We start from the raw sequence: 21,308 nt of genomic DNA, 5'->3' as shown, positions 1-21,308 counted from the left end.
ACCTATGTAAGTTACATGTGGTAACTCCATAGAAGGAAATGTGTAGCACGGTTGGTTTGGTTCATGGCTTCTGCCCCTAGGGTTTCAACTTATTGTATTTTTTGCATTAATCTATGGACCCTAATAGATTAACTGACTCTAATACCCAGGTGTTTCTGTTTTCCTTTTTTTTTCTTTCTTTCTGTTTTTGTATTATTTTTTCACAAGTGTATGTGGCATGCACCCGTGTGCAGGTGTGTTCTTGCTTTAGTAAGTATTCCAGTGCACGCAGAGGCCCAAGGTTGACATTGGGACTCATCCTTAGGTTTTCTACTGAGCAGGGTCTCTTAATCAAGACCAGAGCGCATAGATAGAGGTTTTCTTACTAGACAGCTTGATCTTGGGATTCTCTCTGTCTCTGCTTTCTCCCACAGGCATCACAGGTATGCCACTATGCCTACCACCCCACATGTACATGGGTTTCCGGGGATCTGAACTCCCAACCTCCGCCTTGCTGGACAAATGCTTTAACCACTGAGCCATCCCCCCGACCCCAATAACAAAGGCACTGAAGAAAAGCAGTGACTTGAAGCAAATGGAGGAAAAAGTAACTGAGCAATAATTTGTGGAAAACTATACAGGAAGAAAAAGCAGAAAAACACTGGCACCTCTGGTTTAATCTCCAAAGAATTAGACAGAATAAACAAAAACGTCAGTTCCAAGAGGCATTAAAATGTCCCATCACCACTACCAAATTTATGTGTTGAATCCCTAGCCTCCATTGCTTCGGAATGGTGGGATTTCCAAATAGGACTTTTATTACATTAAATGAGGCCACTGAGCTGGGCCCTAATCCAATATTACCACTATCCTACCAATAAAGGGTATTTGGACACCCAGAAAGAATGTGAGGTTGGGTACTGTTGAGAAGCAGGGGAGATATTTGGGTATAAAGATTCCCATGTGCTGACTGTGGTGGTAGGCAGGTGAACTTATATATTTGCAATGAAACTCTATAGAACCGAAAAAATATCCCCACACCAATGAGTGCAAGCGCATTCAGGGAAATTTGAGTAAGATGTGCAGATGCTGTCAAGGTCCCTATCCTGGCTCTAATACTGTTCCAGAATGCTGTAACATTTGAAGGAGACTGGTCAAAAAATGTAGGAGAATCTCTCACCGCTACTTATACCAACAGTGCCTGCCTCTGCAATCACATCAAAAAAATTTTTTTTCAACTAAATATAAGACATCAGCAACCAAGATGTCCTTCAAAGGGTGAATGGATAAACAAACTAGTAATCCATACAATGGCATATCATTTAGTGATAAAAAGAAATGAGCTGTCAAACCACAAAAAGGCATGGAGGAATCTTAAATGCATATTACTAAATGGGGGAGAAAAGCCAATCTGAAGAGGCTATATACTGTATGATTCCAACTAAATGACATTCTGCAAAAGGCAGAGCTGTGGAGACTGTAAAAAAAAATCAGTGCTTGCCAGGACTGGGGGAAGGAAGGCATGAATCAGTCAGGAGAGGACAGAATTTTAGGGCAGTGAGACTATTTTGTATCACAGTGTAATGGTGGATAGCTTTGCTTTATTTGTCCTAAACTCTGGGACACACAACGCAAAGAGAGGCCTGCTGTCACCAGGGGCTTTGGTTTCTGGTGGTAACCTGGCATTACACTCTACAACCAAGGTATCAATCTGTAGGGAAGGCAGGGCAGCGACACTATGACAACATGTAAGAACTTCCATGGAGCTGTTCGTCTGCAAACCTGATATCATTGTACAAAACAGTCTGATGTTCTTTCAAGATCAAACTACTTCTGAGCAGGGCTGGCAAACGGTGGCAGCACGAGAGACTCAAAGCCAGAGGACAAATTACCTTCCAGTGGGGTCTCACTCACAACAGTGTGGGTTCCTGACTTGAGTTTATCTGTATGTCTTTCCTGCTGGTTTCTTCCAGTACAAATGGATGGTTTTGAGGCGCCTAGTGACAGCTTAAGTATTATTTACGTAAAAACGGTCTGCAGCAGTTAGGTCTTCATTAACTTTGTCCTTTAAAATATCCTTGACTGATAAGAAATGAGATATTCTCAGAAATGTGCCTGATTGCTAGTTTCTATCTGGTTGAGAGATCCCAAATAAGTCATTAAAAATTATGGAGGACGTGTGAACCTCCAGGATGTAACAGAGTGGAACTGCAGGAGACAGGGAGTGGCTAACTGAATTAAATCTTAGACTGAAGGCTCAGGGCAAAGTTATACACTCTCTGGATAGGATGACAAGAGCGGAAGTTCCCATCTGTATAGAGGGAGGTGGAAACCTGTGGAAACCAGATCGGCTCCTGTCCTTCCTATCTCCTGAGCTGAGAATATACTAAACCTCATCCCTCACACAGTGAATGAGGATGCTTCTTGATGACTTCTGATCGTGTAGCTGGTACGTCGCTGGTACTCTATGCTAATTCATCGAGGTAAATAGAGAGAAAGGTCAGGTACCTTCTGTGGATTTGAACATGGCACGTGTGCACAAGCAAAGATAACTCTGGTCAACAGCTAGGATTCCAGGACCGGACAGTGATTAGATTTCCAAGCCCATCACTTTCTAAGTTGTAGCCACAGACACACCAGTCATAGAACTGAGCTGTGAGTCTACCTTGTGTGTGCTGTACGTCAGGCATCGTCGCATGGACTACAGAAGTAGCAATAAGCAAAGTGCAGACTAAGTTTTTGAGTGAGCTCTTAGTTCCTATTAGCTTAGTTCTTGCAGTTTAGTCCCTAACATCAGAAGAGAGACATTTAAGAACCAATGAGGCCTGTAGCTGAAGAGCCTGCTAAATTCCAAGATAAAAGGTAGAATAGCTTTGATCCGTAAGTCCTTATACAGATACCCACTCCTTTAGGCAGTCGCCGGTCAATCCAAACACTTTACAACTACCTTTGTTTGTGGTTTACATTTTCTTCTAAGGCAGCCATACTTAACGTGGACAGCTAAGTGCACAACCACCTCTCAGCGAACCCCCATCCCCAAGGATCCCTTCTCAGTGATGCACACCGTCTGCCAAGGCTCAGAGCAAGGCATATGCCAAGATACAGATTGGCCCAGTGAGCAGTGATGATTTCATAGACCAGGTTGAAGATTCCCCATGTTTGACCGTGTTTCATGAATTAATCTTGTTTTCTGAAGCTATCGCTAGGGTTGCTTTCAGTATAATTAATCAGCAGGGGTACATCTTGGAATTATTCTGCATGGGAAGGGGAGGGGGAAGCAGATCTGACTCCCAGAATTCTGTTGATAAAGAATTTAATCGTAAGATGGGCTGTTTGTCAATGCGATACAAGTGCATCTGAGGGAGAGAGAGTGGAGGGTGGGGAGGACAAAAGAGAGGAGAATGCTTCCTTCTTTGATAAGTGACTTTCGAGCACTCTGCTTCACCATGGGCGTATATTTTAAGACTGCTATAATCACAGCACATAAAATATTGATTTGAAGAGACCATGGCTTTTTAAAGCAAATAACAAAATTCTCCATTTTATGATTCACTTTAAAAACTTGCCCTTTTATCCCATAACCTGTGTCAAATCAGTTCTGAAAAGAAAAACACTTTTTTTTGTTAGAAATCTGAGATAAATAACCTAATGATTTCTTTTATCCCCTATCCAAATGACTAAATGAAAGAGGAATGTTTAGACAGGATAAAATGAGTTTGTTCTAGTTGTTTGCTATGCTCAGAGCCCTTGTCTGACTTTTCCAAGAATGATGTAATATAGTCATATCTTGGTATCTGTGGAAAGTTGTTACCCCCACACACAAGAATGCAGAGATCCTTTAAAATGGCATTATTTTGTGTTAGCATTATATTACCCCATACAGTTAAAGGAACTCTACTTAGTCTATTGGATACTATGAAAGAATGATGACCAAAGAATTTTATACATAATCAGCACAAATGCAGAGTTGTTGAAATATTTCCCATCTGCAGGTCGTTGAATCTGTAGAAGGAGAATCCATGGATGAGGACTAACTGTAGTAATTCTGAGACCAAGCTCTCACCTTCTACACTATCATCCCTGATCTCATGCTTGAAGGTAGGATGCCATCTCTACTTCTGTTCTTTTTTCCTCTCTCTCCGTCGTAATATCTTGATTCATTTTCTTTATGGCAAGAACCACAATTTCCAATTATTTACAACTACTAATCTTTACAGATCCTCATTGTGATAGCTAATGGAAACTCATTCCTTACACATTCACTTTCTCTCCTTCCTGGTGTTTATCACCAGGCATTAGCAAACCTCCTACACTGGCCACGTGACTGGCTACTAGCCAATAGAAAATGAGAAGGTTTGATAAGGACTATTTCTAAGCCAAGAATCTAAAGACATTATAAGCTATCTTTATGCATCCCCCCCCCCTCTTCTGGCTCCATAAAGACAAGAAAACTCTAAAAAATTAGGGGCGAAAATCTACTCTTCAAAGCATGAACACCAGCATGTATCTACTATATGCGAGTCATTAGAAATTCATTGGCCTACATGTGAGCCAGGATATATTATTTGATCTATGTGTTACAGAAGCTACTCTTGCCCTAAAATAACCCCCAACCAAAATATCAGTTTCATTACAGCAAAGGCTCTATCTTTTGCACTCGTCATTATAGGCTTACCACCTAGCACTCTAATAAATACTGCTGAGTGTTTGCACACATGAATGAGAGAATATATCTTACATCTATATTCATATATGCCGTTGTCATAGATCTAGCGCTTTTATACAGATGCAGAGTTATGGCCTATCAAAAAAAAACTTTGCTGAAGGGAGAAGATGAATTTGGAAATTTATATTTTACTTCGGTCTCCAGGTCTTGTGGTTTCCACTATGACGATGACTTGAGACCAATTCTTGTTCCTCCTTCACCTCTCTCATCTGCCAGTCCCAAGAATGAAAGAGGGGGCTCTGGATTTAAATCTGAACCTTGAGTTGTCTGGCTCCTGTCAGTTAAAAGCCAGACTGACGTGGCTTTAACACGGTCCCTTAACATTAGCATCTTTTTACTGTCAAGCTAGAGAAATGGGCTCATTTAGTCACACTGAATTGCTCCCTGTGTCATGAGCTGTTTCTAGCCCCAATTTGCCCCCTCTCATTCCTTTGCCCTTCCCCCACACCCACCACAACGAAATGAAGCCTGTATCCACTATTGTATTTAAGCAAGTATGTTACCTTAACCGCAGCCTAGGGATTTCAAAAAGAAAACATCCATTATTTAAAAATAAGGGGAATCAAGAGGATTGTACCAGGTTTTCTACAAGGCTTGTGCCACACTTTCCAAGCTTTTCAGAAAGCGATTAATTTTTTGAGAACATTCAGGTCACACTAATTGACGTGACCTGTGTAATTAAGAAGTCTCTGTTTACACACCACAAGTCCAGCCACTGTGAGGCTAAGTCATCCTGACAGAATATCTTCACATGTCAGGAGATCAACAACCTTTCTTATGTCTTCCTGGGTCACCTACATGGGTCTCTGACCGTTCTTCTGAGGACACAGGAAGTAGCTTGGTGGTATGGAGATAGGACTGACCAGGGAAACATATAAAAGAGACAAAAGAGAAGCCATATCAAGGACAGCTGATGGATGCCATCTCTTGGGCCATGAAGGGTAAATCCATCAGTACTTTCTGGAAGTTGGCTTTTCAGTAATACTTATATTGCAAAGAGTGGATCAGAGTTGTCCATACCAAGGAGACCCTTTTCAGCCCTTCTCCTGGACACAGGGACATAAAAAGTACATGAAACCAGAGTCTCAATGTCTCTGCTATGAAAACAAGAGATAAAAATGTCCCTTGTTTGTAAGGAACCTTCAGTCACTATTAGGAACGTGAGTGCATGCACACACACCTGCACACATCTTTCCTTTTTTTTGGATCCTGAGATCCTAAGATTTGGGAACCTCACACTCAAGATCCTCTGGATGTCTGAGGGTGGCACTAGCCCATTGCAATGTAAAGAGACGGCTTTGTTGTCCTGGAGAATTGGTCCAAACTGCCATTGGGGGAAAGAGTTATGCTGACGTAATTGCTACATTTCCAAATTTTCCTACATATGGAAACTACTCAGGGCTGGGCCTACCTGTTTCATGAACTTCGGTTGGGTTGCAAGCATATGCATGAAGTCTCTTTGGGAAAACTTTTCTAAGCTATCCTATGATTCTATCAGTTATTTCTGGGTGTCACTGTGGATCTTAGATGTTCACGGATCCCCTGTTGCCTCACCAAGTATCTATCGGCAGACTCTGGATAAGTTTTTTGTTGTCCCAAAACATCAGATAATATCCAAGTCACAGTGTGTGGCTTGAACTTCTACTTGACGGGGGTATAACTTGGAGAGAAGTCCTTTACCGCTCTAAACTCACTTTCTTCTGGCTGAAACATCCACATTTGCATGGTTTTTAATAGGGATGCTATGACAATAGCTATAATTCATGGAAAATATTTCATGTTATACCTCTTATGAAATAATCACTCAGCAAATGTTAGCTTCATCTTCTTTATCACCACCATCATCATCAACAGCAATGTCTATGGATATATGTAAACTCAGACATAGCATCTATACATATGAATGGAATTGACTGAATACAGATACTGGAACAAATGTCCATCTACCAGAAATTAATGAAGTTAGCTAGAAATAAACAACAGCAGAGAAGAAAGGAGGAGAAGCCAGTTTGACAAGGAGAAAAAAATAAATCAGGGAGAAGCATGAGTTCAGTGTTGGGGTTATGGGCCCAAGGTTCTACCAAGCATCTGGACAGCTAAACTGAACCCAAGAACCAGGTTTCAGAGACCTTCAGCCCACAGTTCTCACTGCTCAGAGTGGGTAATGGAAACAGTAGGTTGAACCTGAAGTTTATCCTGGTTGATAAAGACACAATTTCTCTTAACCCAGGGCTTGTGTCCATGGTGGTCAAGGTAGCTCTTCCTTTGGGGAAAGCTCTTTCTATTTAGAATCCCTTTGGGGGTCAAAAAGGCAAAGTGCTGCCCCACATCAGTCGTGTGTGTTTAAAGGTCAGTATGGAACTTGGGTAGGAAGGCAATTATCCCTAATCAAAGGATGCAGTTACTACAGCACAATGCTGCTACAGAGAACTTAGCCAAAGGTCATCAAGTGTAGGGAAGAACCGGTGGCTTTCCATCGGGGGCCATTTTGTCTCTCTTTTTCCTACCAATGGTGTCTAATAATGTCTAGAGACCCTTCATTAGTCAAGAGAAGGGAAATGGGCTATTCTCTATCAGTGTCCCATGACTCAAGAGAACTGATACAAGAGATACAGTGCACAGAATCTACACACACACAACACACACATACAACACACACACAACATACACACAATACAAATACAACGCATACATACAACACAACACACACACATACCACACATACAACACACACAACACACACACACAACACACATACAACACACACAACACAAATACAACAGACACACAGCACAACACGCATATACCACACACACAACACACACATACAACACATACAACACACACAACACATACACACACCACAACATACACAAACAACACATACAACACCACACACACACACACACACACACACACACACACACAGGCACACACAAATTATCCAGTCCAAAAGATTCACTGTGCCCAAGAGGAGAAGTCCTAGACTAAATTAAGGGCTTAATTAAATTTATCACTAGAATTGCCCCTAAAAGCGGAACTTTATTATTTATACACTAACTTATAAACAAATAGTGCCCCTCTCTTCATATGCTCAAAAAGAATATACTGAGATACTTGCTGTCTTACCTGAGAGCTATTATTTCTAAGACCCATACTCACTCGCAGGCCCTGTAAAACTCTACATAGCTACTCTTCAAGGCCCCCAGTATTGCCAAAGTCCTTCCAATTCTACTGCCCTGAGAGATATACTATAGATGCTGGCAAAGTCATGAGACACGATTATTATACACACATTGTTTCACGACTATAGATCTTTGTTCCTAACCCAAACCTGACCAAAAGAAACATCTGTCTGAAAAACCACAGCAAGCTCTCAAATAGCATAAGCTTAAAAAGACACTTTGAAAACAGTAGCATCACAGTTTGAAGGCAGGAGCTGGCCAGGAAACAGTTTCTGAGAAACTAATACTTCATTGGGTTCTCCAGATTCATCCCCACCAAGACTAAATGTGGTAAGGCTGACATGATTTTATAGAAATTCTCTAAGATCTCAGGAGACGATATCGTCCTTCCACTGGATTTATTTTTTAATGAGACTAGTAAGTCTCACTTCTTTTTTTAAAAAAAATCATTTTGAAGACTACGATATTGACAACCCCAATCAATGTTCAGAATCTCTTTCCTTATTTCCCCTCAGAGATCCTGCAGCTGAAATTTATCAAGCACCTTTTGGCGCTCAGACACCGAAAACTGCACTTGGAGCTGACTAAACAGACGTAGGAGTGAATCTTCAACAGCAAGCTGTCTCTCTGACAGGTTGTGCAAGCGTGCATCAACGTTGACAGGGCAAATGCCTTACCCGTAAGATGAGGTGGAGAGCGTGGAGAGCCGTGAAGGGAAAGGGGCTTAACTTTACTACCTGCGATCTGTTCCCTGGTTCTACACCACCTGGGAGCTTGTTAGAAACAGAATTCCAGCCCCACCCCACCCCCATCTCAATCAGTATCTAACAAGGTCCTCAGGGATTCGCACCACGTGAGGCTGCAGTAGTATTGTGTCTAGAATTCTTCAAACTCCCATGTTTGAGACATCACCCTATTGTTTTTGGGTTTTCAGCCTTTCAGTATATTCTTTCAGGTCAGTATGCTTTAAACGGTGGCAGATCTGGAGGACATTTAGTAAAATGTACATGTGGGGTACAGGTTCGTGAAGCAGAACAGAGGGTATAGCCACATTCTGCTTCTTAAGGCTCCGCTTATAACCTGCGGTTGGTGCTGGCAGCTGCTGAGATTGCAAGAGCATGGAGAGAGAATGGGCTTCCTGGTGTCACTTCCCGGTGCTCTTCCTCAGCAAAGTTCTACTTAGAAGAATTTTAGCAAACAAAGCCATCGTTCCTGTGCACTTGACTTAATCTGCGACTGTCTCATCACGTGAGCCCCTACAGGAAGCCAAGGCGAGGCTCAGAGGACACAGCTGCCTTCATCAGTGGGTGCAGGTGGGACAGCCCAATTTTTGTCTGACAAAAACAACTCTGAGATTGCTGACGCCTGGGGACCAGTGGCCTCACCTGCTCCTCTTCACCTCTAGAGAAACAATTATACCCCATGCCTTCTGCCACCCCCCCCCAAAAAAAATTCCCATTATCTCTTCACGTTCAAGCCATGATTAAGACATAAGCAAGCAAGGGGGACCCACCTGGAATCTCCGCATGTCACGTGGGTTCCCCGCATTCTTTAGGCAATTTTGGTTACACTTAAGGAAAAACTTCAGGAAGAATCTGTGGAGAAACAAAGGATCATGGTCAGCATTTCCATCCTAACGAGGGAGTCAGAGTCAGAAACCACTTCCAGGTCACACATCCTCATTGCTTCCCACATCTCCTGCAAAACTCAGGGCGGTATTGGAATGGGTATTATATCTGAGGCGCAAGTCTTGATATTCGCATCCAAGGGGTATTTTTTTTTTTATGAAGTGAACACTCTGGAACTGCCAACAGATCTCACAAAAGAAGCAAAAAAAACCCCAAGGGAGTGTTTTTATTCAGAGAGCAGGTCTTCATCACAATGTAACGTGGGCTCCAAATGGATCTAATTGAGAATCCCCGTGGTCCCCAAGCATAACATATCACTTGCGTGTTATAGGTTCACCAGTGAGGAACGGCAACGTGAAAACTGGATAAATACGGGGAGATTGTGAATACTTAAAACCTTGACATCTCCAAATAAAATCTTCAAATGAGCAACCCCGGGGAGGGGTAGAAGCAGTGGCATAACGACTAGACCAACTTCTCCAGTACCACCACATCGCTTTTCTTAGACACGTGCCTTAAACGAGAGCTGTCTGTGAGTGAGTGTGGACCTTCTTGCCTCTCTACCCACCTTAGATGCCGAGTGAGCTCTACAGTGAAAGCCCCAGGTTTTGCTTGGTTGGTGGTGTTGCTGGTGATGGCGTTGTTTTGTAAAGATGATGGCGGTCTCCAGTGGGTTAGAGAAATCCCGAGTAACCTGGTGCATCTATTTTAATGGTCAGAAATGCCCTGATGTGTGGGATACAGGACTTGGAGCCACTATGTAACTACTGCGGTGACATGCACACAATGGAAAATGGGTGGGGAGAGTCTGCACTAAGATATCCATACCGGTCACCCTCAGCTAAGCCCCTCATCTGTTTTCTATTTGAGAGTAATAGAGGATTTCTATGTCCATCCACTTCCCGTATACTCTTCTACTGTTGGAGCCAAGATATCCCTATGGAATGCATTAAAATACTGGTCAATGAAATTCTTCTAGAAATACCCTTGTTCTCTAGCTTTTACCCCACTTCAGGGCCATACCAGAATAAGACTGCCAACGCAATCTCAGTAACTCATGCAGAACGAGCATCCCATGATGTGTCCATCTGAATTTAGTTTTGAGTACAATGTCTGTCAGCAATGTAGCCCCCCTCCCCCTGCCATCCTCTGAACTTCCTGAGTACGCACCGCATTCAAACAGCTTTCTACACACACTTTTCAGAACCACTGTTCTCCTTGGCCTCTTAGAATCTTCCAGGGTGGGAATGTGTAGGACCATTAAAGAGAAACAATGACTTTTTTCAAACAAAATGATAAGGCTTAACAGTATAAGAGTCTTCTTAAATGAAGTCATTTTGGCATGACACAACCCCCAGAACCCATCAATGAGGAGACCTCTGATAATGGTTCACCCCCTCCTTCCAGGGCCTCACCACAGGGGCCAAAGCTTATCGACCTCCTGCCTAGAATGAGTGACTCACAGAACACTGCTGAAGTCCAGCTGTGTCTAACAGAATCCACCCTGGGTCTCTTCCATGCCCAGAACAACTCTGCCACTGCGTATCAATCAGTCCTCTTCCTTTACAGCCACTCGGTCAATCAGTCCTCTTCCAACAAGCACTCACACTGACCTGTTCCTCTGAGCCCAGGAAGAAGACCCGACCAGCACATGTGGTTTTCAGACATTATCAACTAGGCTAAAGGAAGTGGTCATGAATGAGCTCCTCATCTTGCAGGGGCTGGGTTCTATATGAAAATCATCCCAAGGTCCAGAGAGGATCTCCACTCTAACGACAATGAAATTTTGTGTGGGGGTTGGGTAGTGGCAGTGAGGTACAAAAAGATTTTATAAAAGTTCCCAGTATGGGATTCACATCCAAACTGTAGCAATATATACTAGGTAGGAGAACCACAGGATTATTGTCTCCCACCCAAGACAACAACACACTGGGGAGGGATATCCCTGCCAGTCTCCCTCCAGTGGGCCCCCCTGCCTGTCTCCCTGTGGTTGGTAATATTTACCGCCTGTGCGTGTTTAAGCCATTTGAGCCCAGGCCTGACAGCCAGATTCAGGTTGTGTTAGAAGGAGCTGTCAGCACACCCTCTGGCATCCTGAACTCAGACAACTGCTAGCCACCGTGAGGGGTTCCATCTGGTGCCAAAATGGGTTTTGAAAGACAAGGCAAACAGGACACTGGCTTTGCCAGAGAGAAAAACATCAAGGGAGCCAGGGATCTTCTGCCTCAAAGATGAGCAGGACTCGGGCGCCTGTCAGCAGCTCATCGTTAGCACAAAACCTATGCCGGGCACACATTGGATCACCTTTAAAGCTATGCCAGGCACACACTGGGTTGCCGTTAAAGCTATGCCGGCCACACACTGGATCGCTGTTACTCTAAGCTTCCCTGCCACTTGGCCTGCGAGCAGAATCCCCTGCCTACCCCCTCAGCAGCGGATCACTTGCTGAAATTGAAGTCCTGACCATCTGTCACGGATAAGACAGCCGTCGACTGGTGCCTGGGACCTCACACAAGCCCTTATGTGGCAAAGATGCTGTGGAGGGCCAGTTCTTTTGGGGAAAGCCAGTCCCAGTCCAAGGCCTTAGGAATTCTCTCAAAGTTTTCCCCTAAGTACAGGCCAAGTATCTGACCCTTTTGGATCACACTTCCTAAAAGGAGCTCAAAGGAGTAAAGAGGAGTTAAAAATACCCTCAGTGAGAGATCGACTCAGATGCAAGACGCACAAACTTGGAGGATGATTTACTCAAGTAAACATATAAGGCATCCGTTAACTTGGGGACGCATGTGTCTAGTGTCTGCTGCCCCACATAGAAGATCTCCAATTCGAAGGGGCTTTTAACAAAGTGGAAGCGATTGTAACAAAAACCATATGTTTGTCTAATGAACTTCCACATTCTGTGTGTTTGATAAAACGTCAGGGGAAAGAGCATGGCTGCCCTACCCCAACTGTGGGAACCTGGCCCTCAGCAGGACAAAGTCACTATTGGTACCGTAGAGTCCTGAGGAATTCCATAAAGTCTGAGATCAAACTCTCTTTTCAACTTTGCTCTTTTTTTATTTTGGAGGGTGGCATGGAGAGGTGGTAAAAAAAAAAAAAAAAAACCCCAACAACACCTCTCAGCTAACTTTCCACAGGAGTAACGCCATTATTATTTAATACATCTTTCACTGGGTTATTATCCAGAGCATTTGAGTTCCCAGGGTCTCCCTGAATCCCCCACTGAAATCCTTTAAGGTCGGCATGCCAGGAAGGAACTAACTCACCCAGAACACAACACACAAAGACAATAAAAATAAAGGACAGAGTTAGAGTTCAAAACTGGTATTATAGATTGCCCATAGGGCTAGCCATGATACCCATTTTTCATGAGCTTTAGGAATTCAGTGTGGGCGTGTGTGTGTGTGTGTGTGTGTGTGTGTGTGTGTGTGTGTGTGTGTGTATGTTTTGTATGTGTGTAGTTTATGCACATATATGTATGCAGGTGCACACATACATACATGTACCCACTGATGCCCAGTGTCCTGTTCAATCGTACTCTACCTTATTCCCCTGAGACAAGGTCTCTCCTGGAACGTGAAGCTTGTCATTTTTTTCCCACTAGACTGGTGGCCAGCAAGCACCGGGAAGCCTACTGTCTGCTCCCTGAACATTGCTGGGATTTCAGTTCCAGAGACAGCCATGCCCAAACTTTGAAGCGGATTCAAGAGATCTGCCCTCAGGTCTTGGTCTTCAGCTGTGTGCATCGAGGGCTCTTACTCCTGAGCTGTAATCCGCAGCTCAGATCACAGGAAGACTTTTAAACTGACTTGGAACCATCCTTTCACCTAACCTCCCGATTTCACAGGCGAGAAAAATGAGGGTCTGAGGGCAAGAAGATGCACTCGTAGCTCCCAGTGGCTGTGAGAGCAGTCACTGCGTTCCACATGTGCTGATGTCAGATCTCTGATCTTTCCCATGCGATGCCAGCTCCATGCACCCCAGTCCAACAAGGGGCCAACATTCAAGCATGTGAAGGTTTGAGTCTAACACTTCTGTCAAGAAAGTGACAGCCATAAAACTGGAAGTGACATCCTACTAAAGTCCTGTGTAGTCTCATCCATCGATCAGGCTAATAGGACAATGGTCCCATTATGAGGTGATTGAGACAAACACGTTATAGAATGTATTCGTTAATTTGGTGATATACTTTATTAGTAGTTCACCAAGCATTATCTGCCTTGCATTCACGTAACTAACATGGTATTGGTGGCCAAAAAAATACTAGGTTGTAGGAAAGAAATTACTTAAGCCATATAATCAGACATGAGGGTATGAAAAACAAATAAACACCATCCCATGTCTCCAGATACATAATGGAGGTCATGGGACTTAAAACTAGTGCTGTTTAGTAAATGTTGGTTTACTAAAGAGAATCTAGAGCCTTCTTTAAACACAATTCAAAGCTGTCAATAAAGGCAGTCACAAAGTATTGTGGACAAGCCAGTTTTGCTGGAGATGAGATAAGCATAGATCAGGACCAGTTATTCCGTGACCCTGAGTGATGTTAACAAAAATGTGGAATAATAAGACTTTTCCTCTCATACAACTGGGTGACTTTTACCGGACATGTCGCTTTTATTGCTTGGCTAAATGTGTGATCTTCACCAAATGGATTTAATCTCTCTGTGCCTCAGTTTCATCCTTTGTAAAACGGAGAAACCATCAGAACGTGTTTTAGAAAGTCGGTAAGCATTTAAAGGGTGCTGAAACCTAGCACAGAGGGAGCAGCAATGCTCCCCGCTGTCAGTGATCAGGAGCAGGGGCATGCTGCCTAGACTAAGAGATGCTAATAGTTTCAGATATGAAAAGTATCATTTCCCTGGCGTAGTGCAGGCTAAGAAAATCAGTGAAGACCTAAGTACCTGGCAGGCACTGCGGGCTTCATCCAATGATGTGCAAAAGGAAAACAACAAATGGGAACAGTCACCCAGAGAAGGTGAGAGGAGTACAGCAGCTTTTCCAAACGCAGGGTAAGGCAGGGGCTTAAATGATGGAGAGCCCCAGCTAGTGAGAACTGAAGGACACACGGAATGAAACTGCCTTGGGAGCCTCAGCCTGCCTACCCTTAATTGTTATGCAAAGCAAGTGCCCTGGATCTGGACTGAACAGGTTGAGTTTTTACCTCTCCCAACCCAAAGTCTGAAAAATCACGTCTGTTTGCTTGCAGCTGTGCTCGTCATGTGCAGTCTTAGAGAAAAGTGTCAAAGCACACCCGAACGGAGACATAAAATCCCAGTCGTCAGCTTCAGACTCTCGGCAAGGTCCCCTGACTTATGCCCGCAGATGGTGAGGTGGCAGACGGTCCTTCCCAATGGTATTCAGTACCCTCGGACGCACTCTGGCCCGATACAAGAAACAGCTGTGTAAAAACAAATGTGGGGTCCCTTCTGGGTGAAGTTCAAGCTGCTCCCCACACACGATCTGGAGGGAGGACAGGGAAAGACCTTGTAATTCGAAGGACCTTTCTGGAGTCACAGACTGCCCTATCACCTTTACATCATCAGAGGACAGCTTGCTCTGGTGTCAGGGCTTCCTGCCATGAAATTACCAAGGAAATATTTCCAGGAAATACTAAGATTCCCCCAAATTGAAAGTATATAAATGTATATAGTACCTGCCCTTACCCAAGACTACCTGGGCTGCTTGAAGCTGTCTAAGAAATGCCCTCATGGAAGCTCTCAAATGTCCCAGTGCTCCTCAAGGAAGGAAGCTACAGTCCCACCCCAGCACCGTGGGGAAGTCGCCTTGAAAAGAGGACAGGTCAAAACAGAAAGAGAAAACTCTATTTTCAAGGTCAAAGAAGACTTCCTGGCTTCTAATTCACACACTACGCTGTAGGGTACAGTTCATCCATGAGAAAACATGATACCCAGAAGTCAGCCAAGATCCCAGGGAGGCCACGGGTCAGGGTAGGAAGCTACACTGAGAAAGGGCTGACCTCTTCTAGAACGAGACACAATAGTAACTGAAGACCTGTCTGACCTAGTCCTCACAGTCCTGCCTGTGACTTACACAGAGGGAAAGAGGAGAATATGGGGCAGGGGGCTCACATACCTGAAGCCATGAGGACTTTTTGCTCCCCACAGTGGAAGAGAAACTGAAATTAAGCCATGACACTATCTCAAGGATCCCAGAAGGAGAACACAAGGCTGCCCCTATTATTGGCCGCTGACTTCAAGAAGTTTACCTTCCCTGGCACATGCTTCCTGGATCTTGGGCATGTCTGGAAAGTGTGTGCCGCCTAAAGGGATACACATGATCACCTTGAAAAGGATTCATTACCTCAGAGCTTACAATTTGGCTCTGGTGAGAGGACATAATTAGTGGTGAGAACTTAAAGGGGGTGGGTGTTGGGATATCACAGCAGGGGATTAAAGAATTTAAAAATAGTTTAAAGGAAAAGGATCCATCACAAATAAGGTCCTTATGCTAGGAGTCAAATCTGACAGATAGCAAAAAGCATCAGGACAGCCAAGGACCCCAGGGGAAAGTGTCTCATAGTGAGAGGGAAGGGGCTGTGGCTTAATAATGACTTCTGCTGACCCAGTCCAACTGATCCTCCTGGCAGGGTTCGCTGACCATGAAGTGAGAAAGAACGATAGAGTCCCAAGGCCGGAAGGCCTTGTGTGACAGAGAAGCAGATACCCTTTAGAGAAGCTCTTTGGCAGCACTCCTAAGTACCAGAGTATAGAAAGGTTCAAATCGGCCCCGGTAGGATGTTTGAAATCAGTGTGGATGGTTTGATATACAGAAGGAATATCGCAGGTAACAAAACCAAGTCTTTGCCTGGCCTTCTTGAGACTCAGTGGAGGAGAAAGGCAACGTTTATTATAGACTATCGCTGTTGCACAGAGCACGATCTACATGTGATTATGGGACATAGGACATCTGCAGATGTTGGATAACTTTCAGCAGTGTTGGGCCTTGGACTTCTTCTGGGTTACCACTGTAAAGTGTTACCCAGGATGGAAAATATATAAATATTGCTTACATACTGCCTCAGGGATGACTCCTGGAGAGTTAGACATGCAGGGCGAGACGGGGGAGCCTCAGTATTTCACCTTACCAGTTTAGATAACAAACGTGGGCACAAGACCATTTGTGAAGCTGTATATTTTGCCTTCGGAGGAGTACTAACTGGTACTCCTCCGAAGGACTGTGAGTTCTGGTGCTATTCTCATTTTACAGATACTACATTGAACGATGTGGAAATTGCCGATTAAAATATATCACATATTCAAACACATGTCCTATTATCTTATAATGGGAATGTAGTTCATTGAACATATCTGGTAATGCACCTTACCATAGCCAGGTTACCAAAATCATCTTAATTTCCAATTCTATTATGTTTCAAGTTTGCTCATGACCACTTTATGTGTGACCTCCCCATCCCCAACACATAGCCCTGCCGAAAAGACTGGGATATTCAACGTAGCAAAATGGAGAATTAAGGCCAAGGCAAAACCAAGATAACCAGGGTATCTTTGGAGGAAGTCATCGAACATCATCTTAAGGGTTTAGTTTGCCTATGCATCATTATACATTCACAGTCACCGCCTTTGAAAGTCTTTCATGCAGACAAAGCCACGGGTGGAAAATGAAAGGCTTTACTATATCATTTTAATATGTGTGCATTTAAAATCGTGAAGCCCACTCATTTAGAATCCGCTGTTCGCATTTCACTTGCCCCTTTTAAGGACTCAGATCGTTTCACTGTGACTCTTTTCTGTGGTGGCGACAGATGCCACGGGGGGATTAAGAAGTTCGAGTCCACAGTAACCAGGACATACAGCTTTTCCTGGACTCTGGGCTCACTACTCTTCCACACTCTGTGACGTATCAACCTTTGTAAGTACACACTCACTCACCTAACAGACAGATCTTTCTCGCACACACAGGGTGCACTGGATTCTCTTAGTTGCCACTAAGAGCCTGCTGATTTTCATTCAAGGCTTTTCTCCAAAAGGAAAGTATTTAAGTTTGATTTTCCAGGAAAATCTTTGACTCTTAGGCCAGCACATTTGAGTAATTGCAAAGGAAAGCTGAGCCTCTTTCAATGAACTATCAATCTGTTGTGGCTGTTAGGTAGGGACCAGATCAGCGAATCTTACATTGCTTCAGTGTCAGGAGTGGACATTTCCAGGTGTGTTGCTCTCTTACTAGTCTCTTCCCATCATTCTTTGCTTCAGCCACATCAAGTTGCATTCCTGTGCCCTGAGCATGAAGCCCCCTTCCTCCCTTCACTGTTGGCTGCATCCCGGGGTCTCCTCCATCTTCTCTATTCCCACACCATCTCAGTTTCCCATACTCCTGCTTGTCTTTCAGCTACAGTACAAACGGGCCGCACCATGAACCTTCCCTAACACCCCCTGCAGAATAGTCCCATCCTTCTTCACTCCTATAGACGCATCACGCTGGGTCCTCCATAACTACCGTTACCTCTGTGGTACTCCTTAAGGAGTCTTCTGATTCCCACAGCACCCAGGGCCGCTGTGTTTGAAAAGCACCAAATGAATGCCTGACTTAAATTGAACATAAATATTAATGGCAGATAATTTTCAATCATAACAGGGCGGTCGATTCGTCTCCTTCTTCCCCTTCTGCAGCTTTGAATTTTCCATGTGTATACAATACTCCCATGGAGGAAACAGACAATTTTGGTGTTGTAAAAATCAAAGGGCATATCATTCACCCCTGAGCCTAGAGAAGGTTTCTCCATTGTGCGATGGGTAACAGAAGAAATAAAAATGATAAGTGGTTCTCACAAAGTCTCTGTGTGCTGAGATTTGCCATTTAATTCGAACAAGCATAGTTAAGAGCTATCCATCTCACGGTCTGTGACCATTTATTAGTTTCATACATGCATAATTCATGCAAGAGTTCGTTGGTGTCCTTAAATGTCCTGCTTAATAGTGTCTTGACATCAAAGTTCAACATATTATCTCCAAGTTAAGCCTGTCATTGTTCTTAAAACATTTACCTGGAGCCCAAAGGGATAAAAGGCTAGACTAGAATGGATGGATCTCTTCTCTCCAATATTCTACAGGCCATTCTGCTAGTTTTCATAGATTCTGTGGCTTAAAACTCTAGATGCTTTGCTCTTTTTCCACTCAGTCCGCCTCCTCGGGTCATTCCTTTCCTCATTCGTCTGGCCCTGAATTCAGCATTTACTAAGCACGTGCTATTGTCAAGCACGTGCACGAAGCCATCATTGTTAAAGTGTCTCACTAAGGAGGTCTCGGCAGTTTTCCTGAGAATTTGCTCAGAGACTTTAGACGTCAATAAACATTCCAGTCCTGCACTCCAATCGATATGTGGAGGTTATGAACAGAAATTGAGACACACAGAGAAAGGATGGACAGATCACCTTGTTTCACTGAGCTTTAGAATAAAAAAAAAAAAAAACAAATTCAAATCCCTGATTGGTACAAAGAGACGCCATTCCTTCCTGCCTTCCTTCTTACCCTCAGCATGTGTCACAGGGGAAGAAAGGGGACAAGATTACCAGGGATGGATGATGTTTGGATTAGTAGTAGTAGTAGTAGTAGTAGTAGTAGTAGTAGTAGTAGTAGTAGTAGAACTATTATTACTATTATGCTGTAAGGAAAAATAACAAGCACATTTTTCTAGAAAGAAAAGAGGAAAGAGGAATGAAGAGGAGGAGAAAGAAGAAATTCCCTCTAAGTAACTTCTCTCCTTGGGAAAATAGCCAAGCCTTTCTAAGCATGGAGCTTATTTAGAAACGATTGAAACTCTTCATCACCCACCCTTTCGAAGTTCTCCATCATTTTCCCACTTGCTTTTCCAAGTACACAATCCCTGGTCCCAATCCCGTGTGCTGCCCGCCATCCTCTGGGCTTACACAGGGATAATTGATTTAATTTGAGCAGTGGCTTCCACTGCAAACAATCCCTGCATTCCAACATGCCTCACAAGATGGGCTCGGATGTGAACAAGTGACCCCTTAATTTGGATTTAGAGCTTGGGACCCGTCTTCAAATAAAAATGACCGGGGAGCATTGTGCCCACAGAGTATCGGCCGTAATCTCATGAGCTCCCAATTATTCCAGTTCATCTTATGGACAATCCAATAAGCCTGTATGTTCTATTCCATAAAAAAATATAAAGAGAGATTTATCATATTGAAATCAGAATGCAAAATAGAGCCTGACACTTTATTAAGCTCTGCTTCTCAGAATATCATAAGGTTGCTGATGGAAAATGAAATTAAGCAGTCTCGCGGATGAAGAATGACACCATTTAGATTTTCTGCAGGTGCTTTGGTGCTCACGGGTCACCCACCCTCCCCACAATGTGTCACTCTGGAGCAGCTCCGGTTTAAATGGGAGACACTGGGGAGCATGAGCTCTGAAATCTCCCTCCACTTTATAACCTAAATTGGTCATTATTTACTAAAATAAAACCGCTAGACGAAGAGGGGGGACTTAGACATGATCTACTGCTGTTGTTTTAATCAAGAGCCCCCAAATGGTTGACACAATGGCTTTGAATAACCCCAATGTGGGATGCAAGTTTGTGCACACGTGCTATTCTTTGTGATAGTCTACAAAGTTCTCAAGAAAGGAGAAAGTAGGCGTATACGATGGATTGCTCAGGATCTGCCTGCCTCTGCCTCCTGAGTGCTGGGATTAAGGACATATGCCACTATCTGCATAATAGGCTGTGTTCTCTTAGGATCCTCTCCAAGACACTGGTTTTGTGTCCTGGTCCCTTTTCTCCTATTATAATAGCAGTCTCTGGTTCTGCTTTTCGAGTACTTTGCCCCCACTCAGGAGTTCTCACTTTTCAAAGCATCGTTCATTGGCCACTTTGGGCCAGAGTATGTATGGTATTGGGTCAGAACTCCACAGCCCGCAGTTCTATGTCTAAGGGATGGACATGTGTTCAGTCAAACCTGTCAGGCCTTATCTGAGCCAGCTGCAGGTCTTAAGAAGCTTGAAAAAATAACTTTCCTCTATCACAGTTTAACCAAAAAAAAAAAAAAAAAAAAAACCGATATGAGGCTGGGTTGCTGCAAATCCCCGTGCCTTGGAGAGGATCCTTAGAGAACACAGCCTATTATGCAGTAACGGTGCTCACAGGGCAAAATATATCTCTGACAGATGGGGAGAAAGGGAGTAGAGAGGATGCTCCCTCACAAATGCCCTCCAAGAAAGTTGAGGTGAAGTTGACAGACATATTGACCAAATGCCTTCACAGAGCAGATGGGCAGAAGGCAAAGTCTCAGAAAGTACAAGAAGAAAGCTCTAAGACAGAGTCCTGGTTAAGGTCAGACTCCACAAGGATACACGTAAGTCACTATCACAAATATGCATATATTTATTAAAAACATATACATGTATAAATGAAGCAGATAGATGTGAGAGAGAAAGAGAGAGAGAGAGAGAGAGGGAGAGAGAAAGAGAGATAACTAGATAACCCCATACACAAAGGCTTGAGACCCAAATACATGAGAGGTCTCAAAAGCCAGAACCCAAATCTAAACAAAAAATTCATTTATATTTATATATGTATATATGTATATACATATATATATATACTATATACATTTATACCTTTTACACACAGCTGGAATATAATTTAATACAATATTTTAATGCGTCTACATTTGAACTCCAACCCAACACATGAGGTCAGGTGTAGCGTTTTCTTCTTGTGGTTTCATATTAGTGCACAAAATTCATTTCCTCTTGGAGCATTTGGCATTTCTAAGTCTTCAAATTA

At 43.5% G+C, this 21,308-nt stretch overlaps 1 protein-coding gene across 22 annotated transcripts in view; it reads right to left on the bottom strand.

The window, feature by feature from the left end:
- The window catches only part of Ebf1 (EBF transcription factor 1), a 389,987-nt gene that overhangs the window by 128,059 nt on the left and 240,620 nt on the right, over positions 1-21,308 (bottom strand). For all 22 annotated transcript variants that reach the window (XM_087569389.1, XM_087569400.1, XM_087569384.1 and 19 more), the window contains 1 exon segment: positions 9,404-9,485. In XM_087569389.1, the coding sequence (XP_087425515.1) occupies positions 9,404-9,485 (82 nt within the window).

This window comes from Rattus norvegicus, chromosome 10 (assembly GCF_021556685.1).
Source record: "Rattus norvegicus strain SHRSP/BbbUtx chromosome 10, alternate assembly SHRSP_T2T, whole genome shotgun sequence".
Lineage (NCBI taxonomy): Eukaryota > Metazoa > Chordata > Mammalia > Rodentia > Muridae > Rattus > Rattus norvegicus.
Note: the sequence above shows the minus strand (reverse complement) of the source record. Positions and strands in the feature narration are given on the sequence as shown.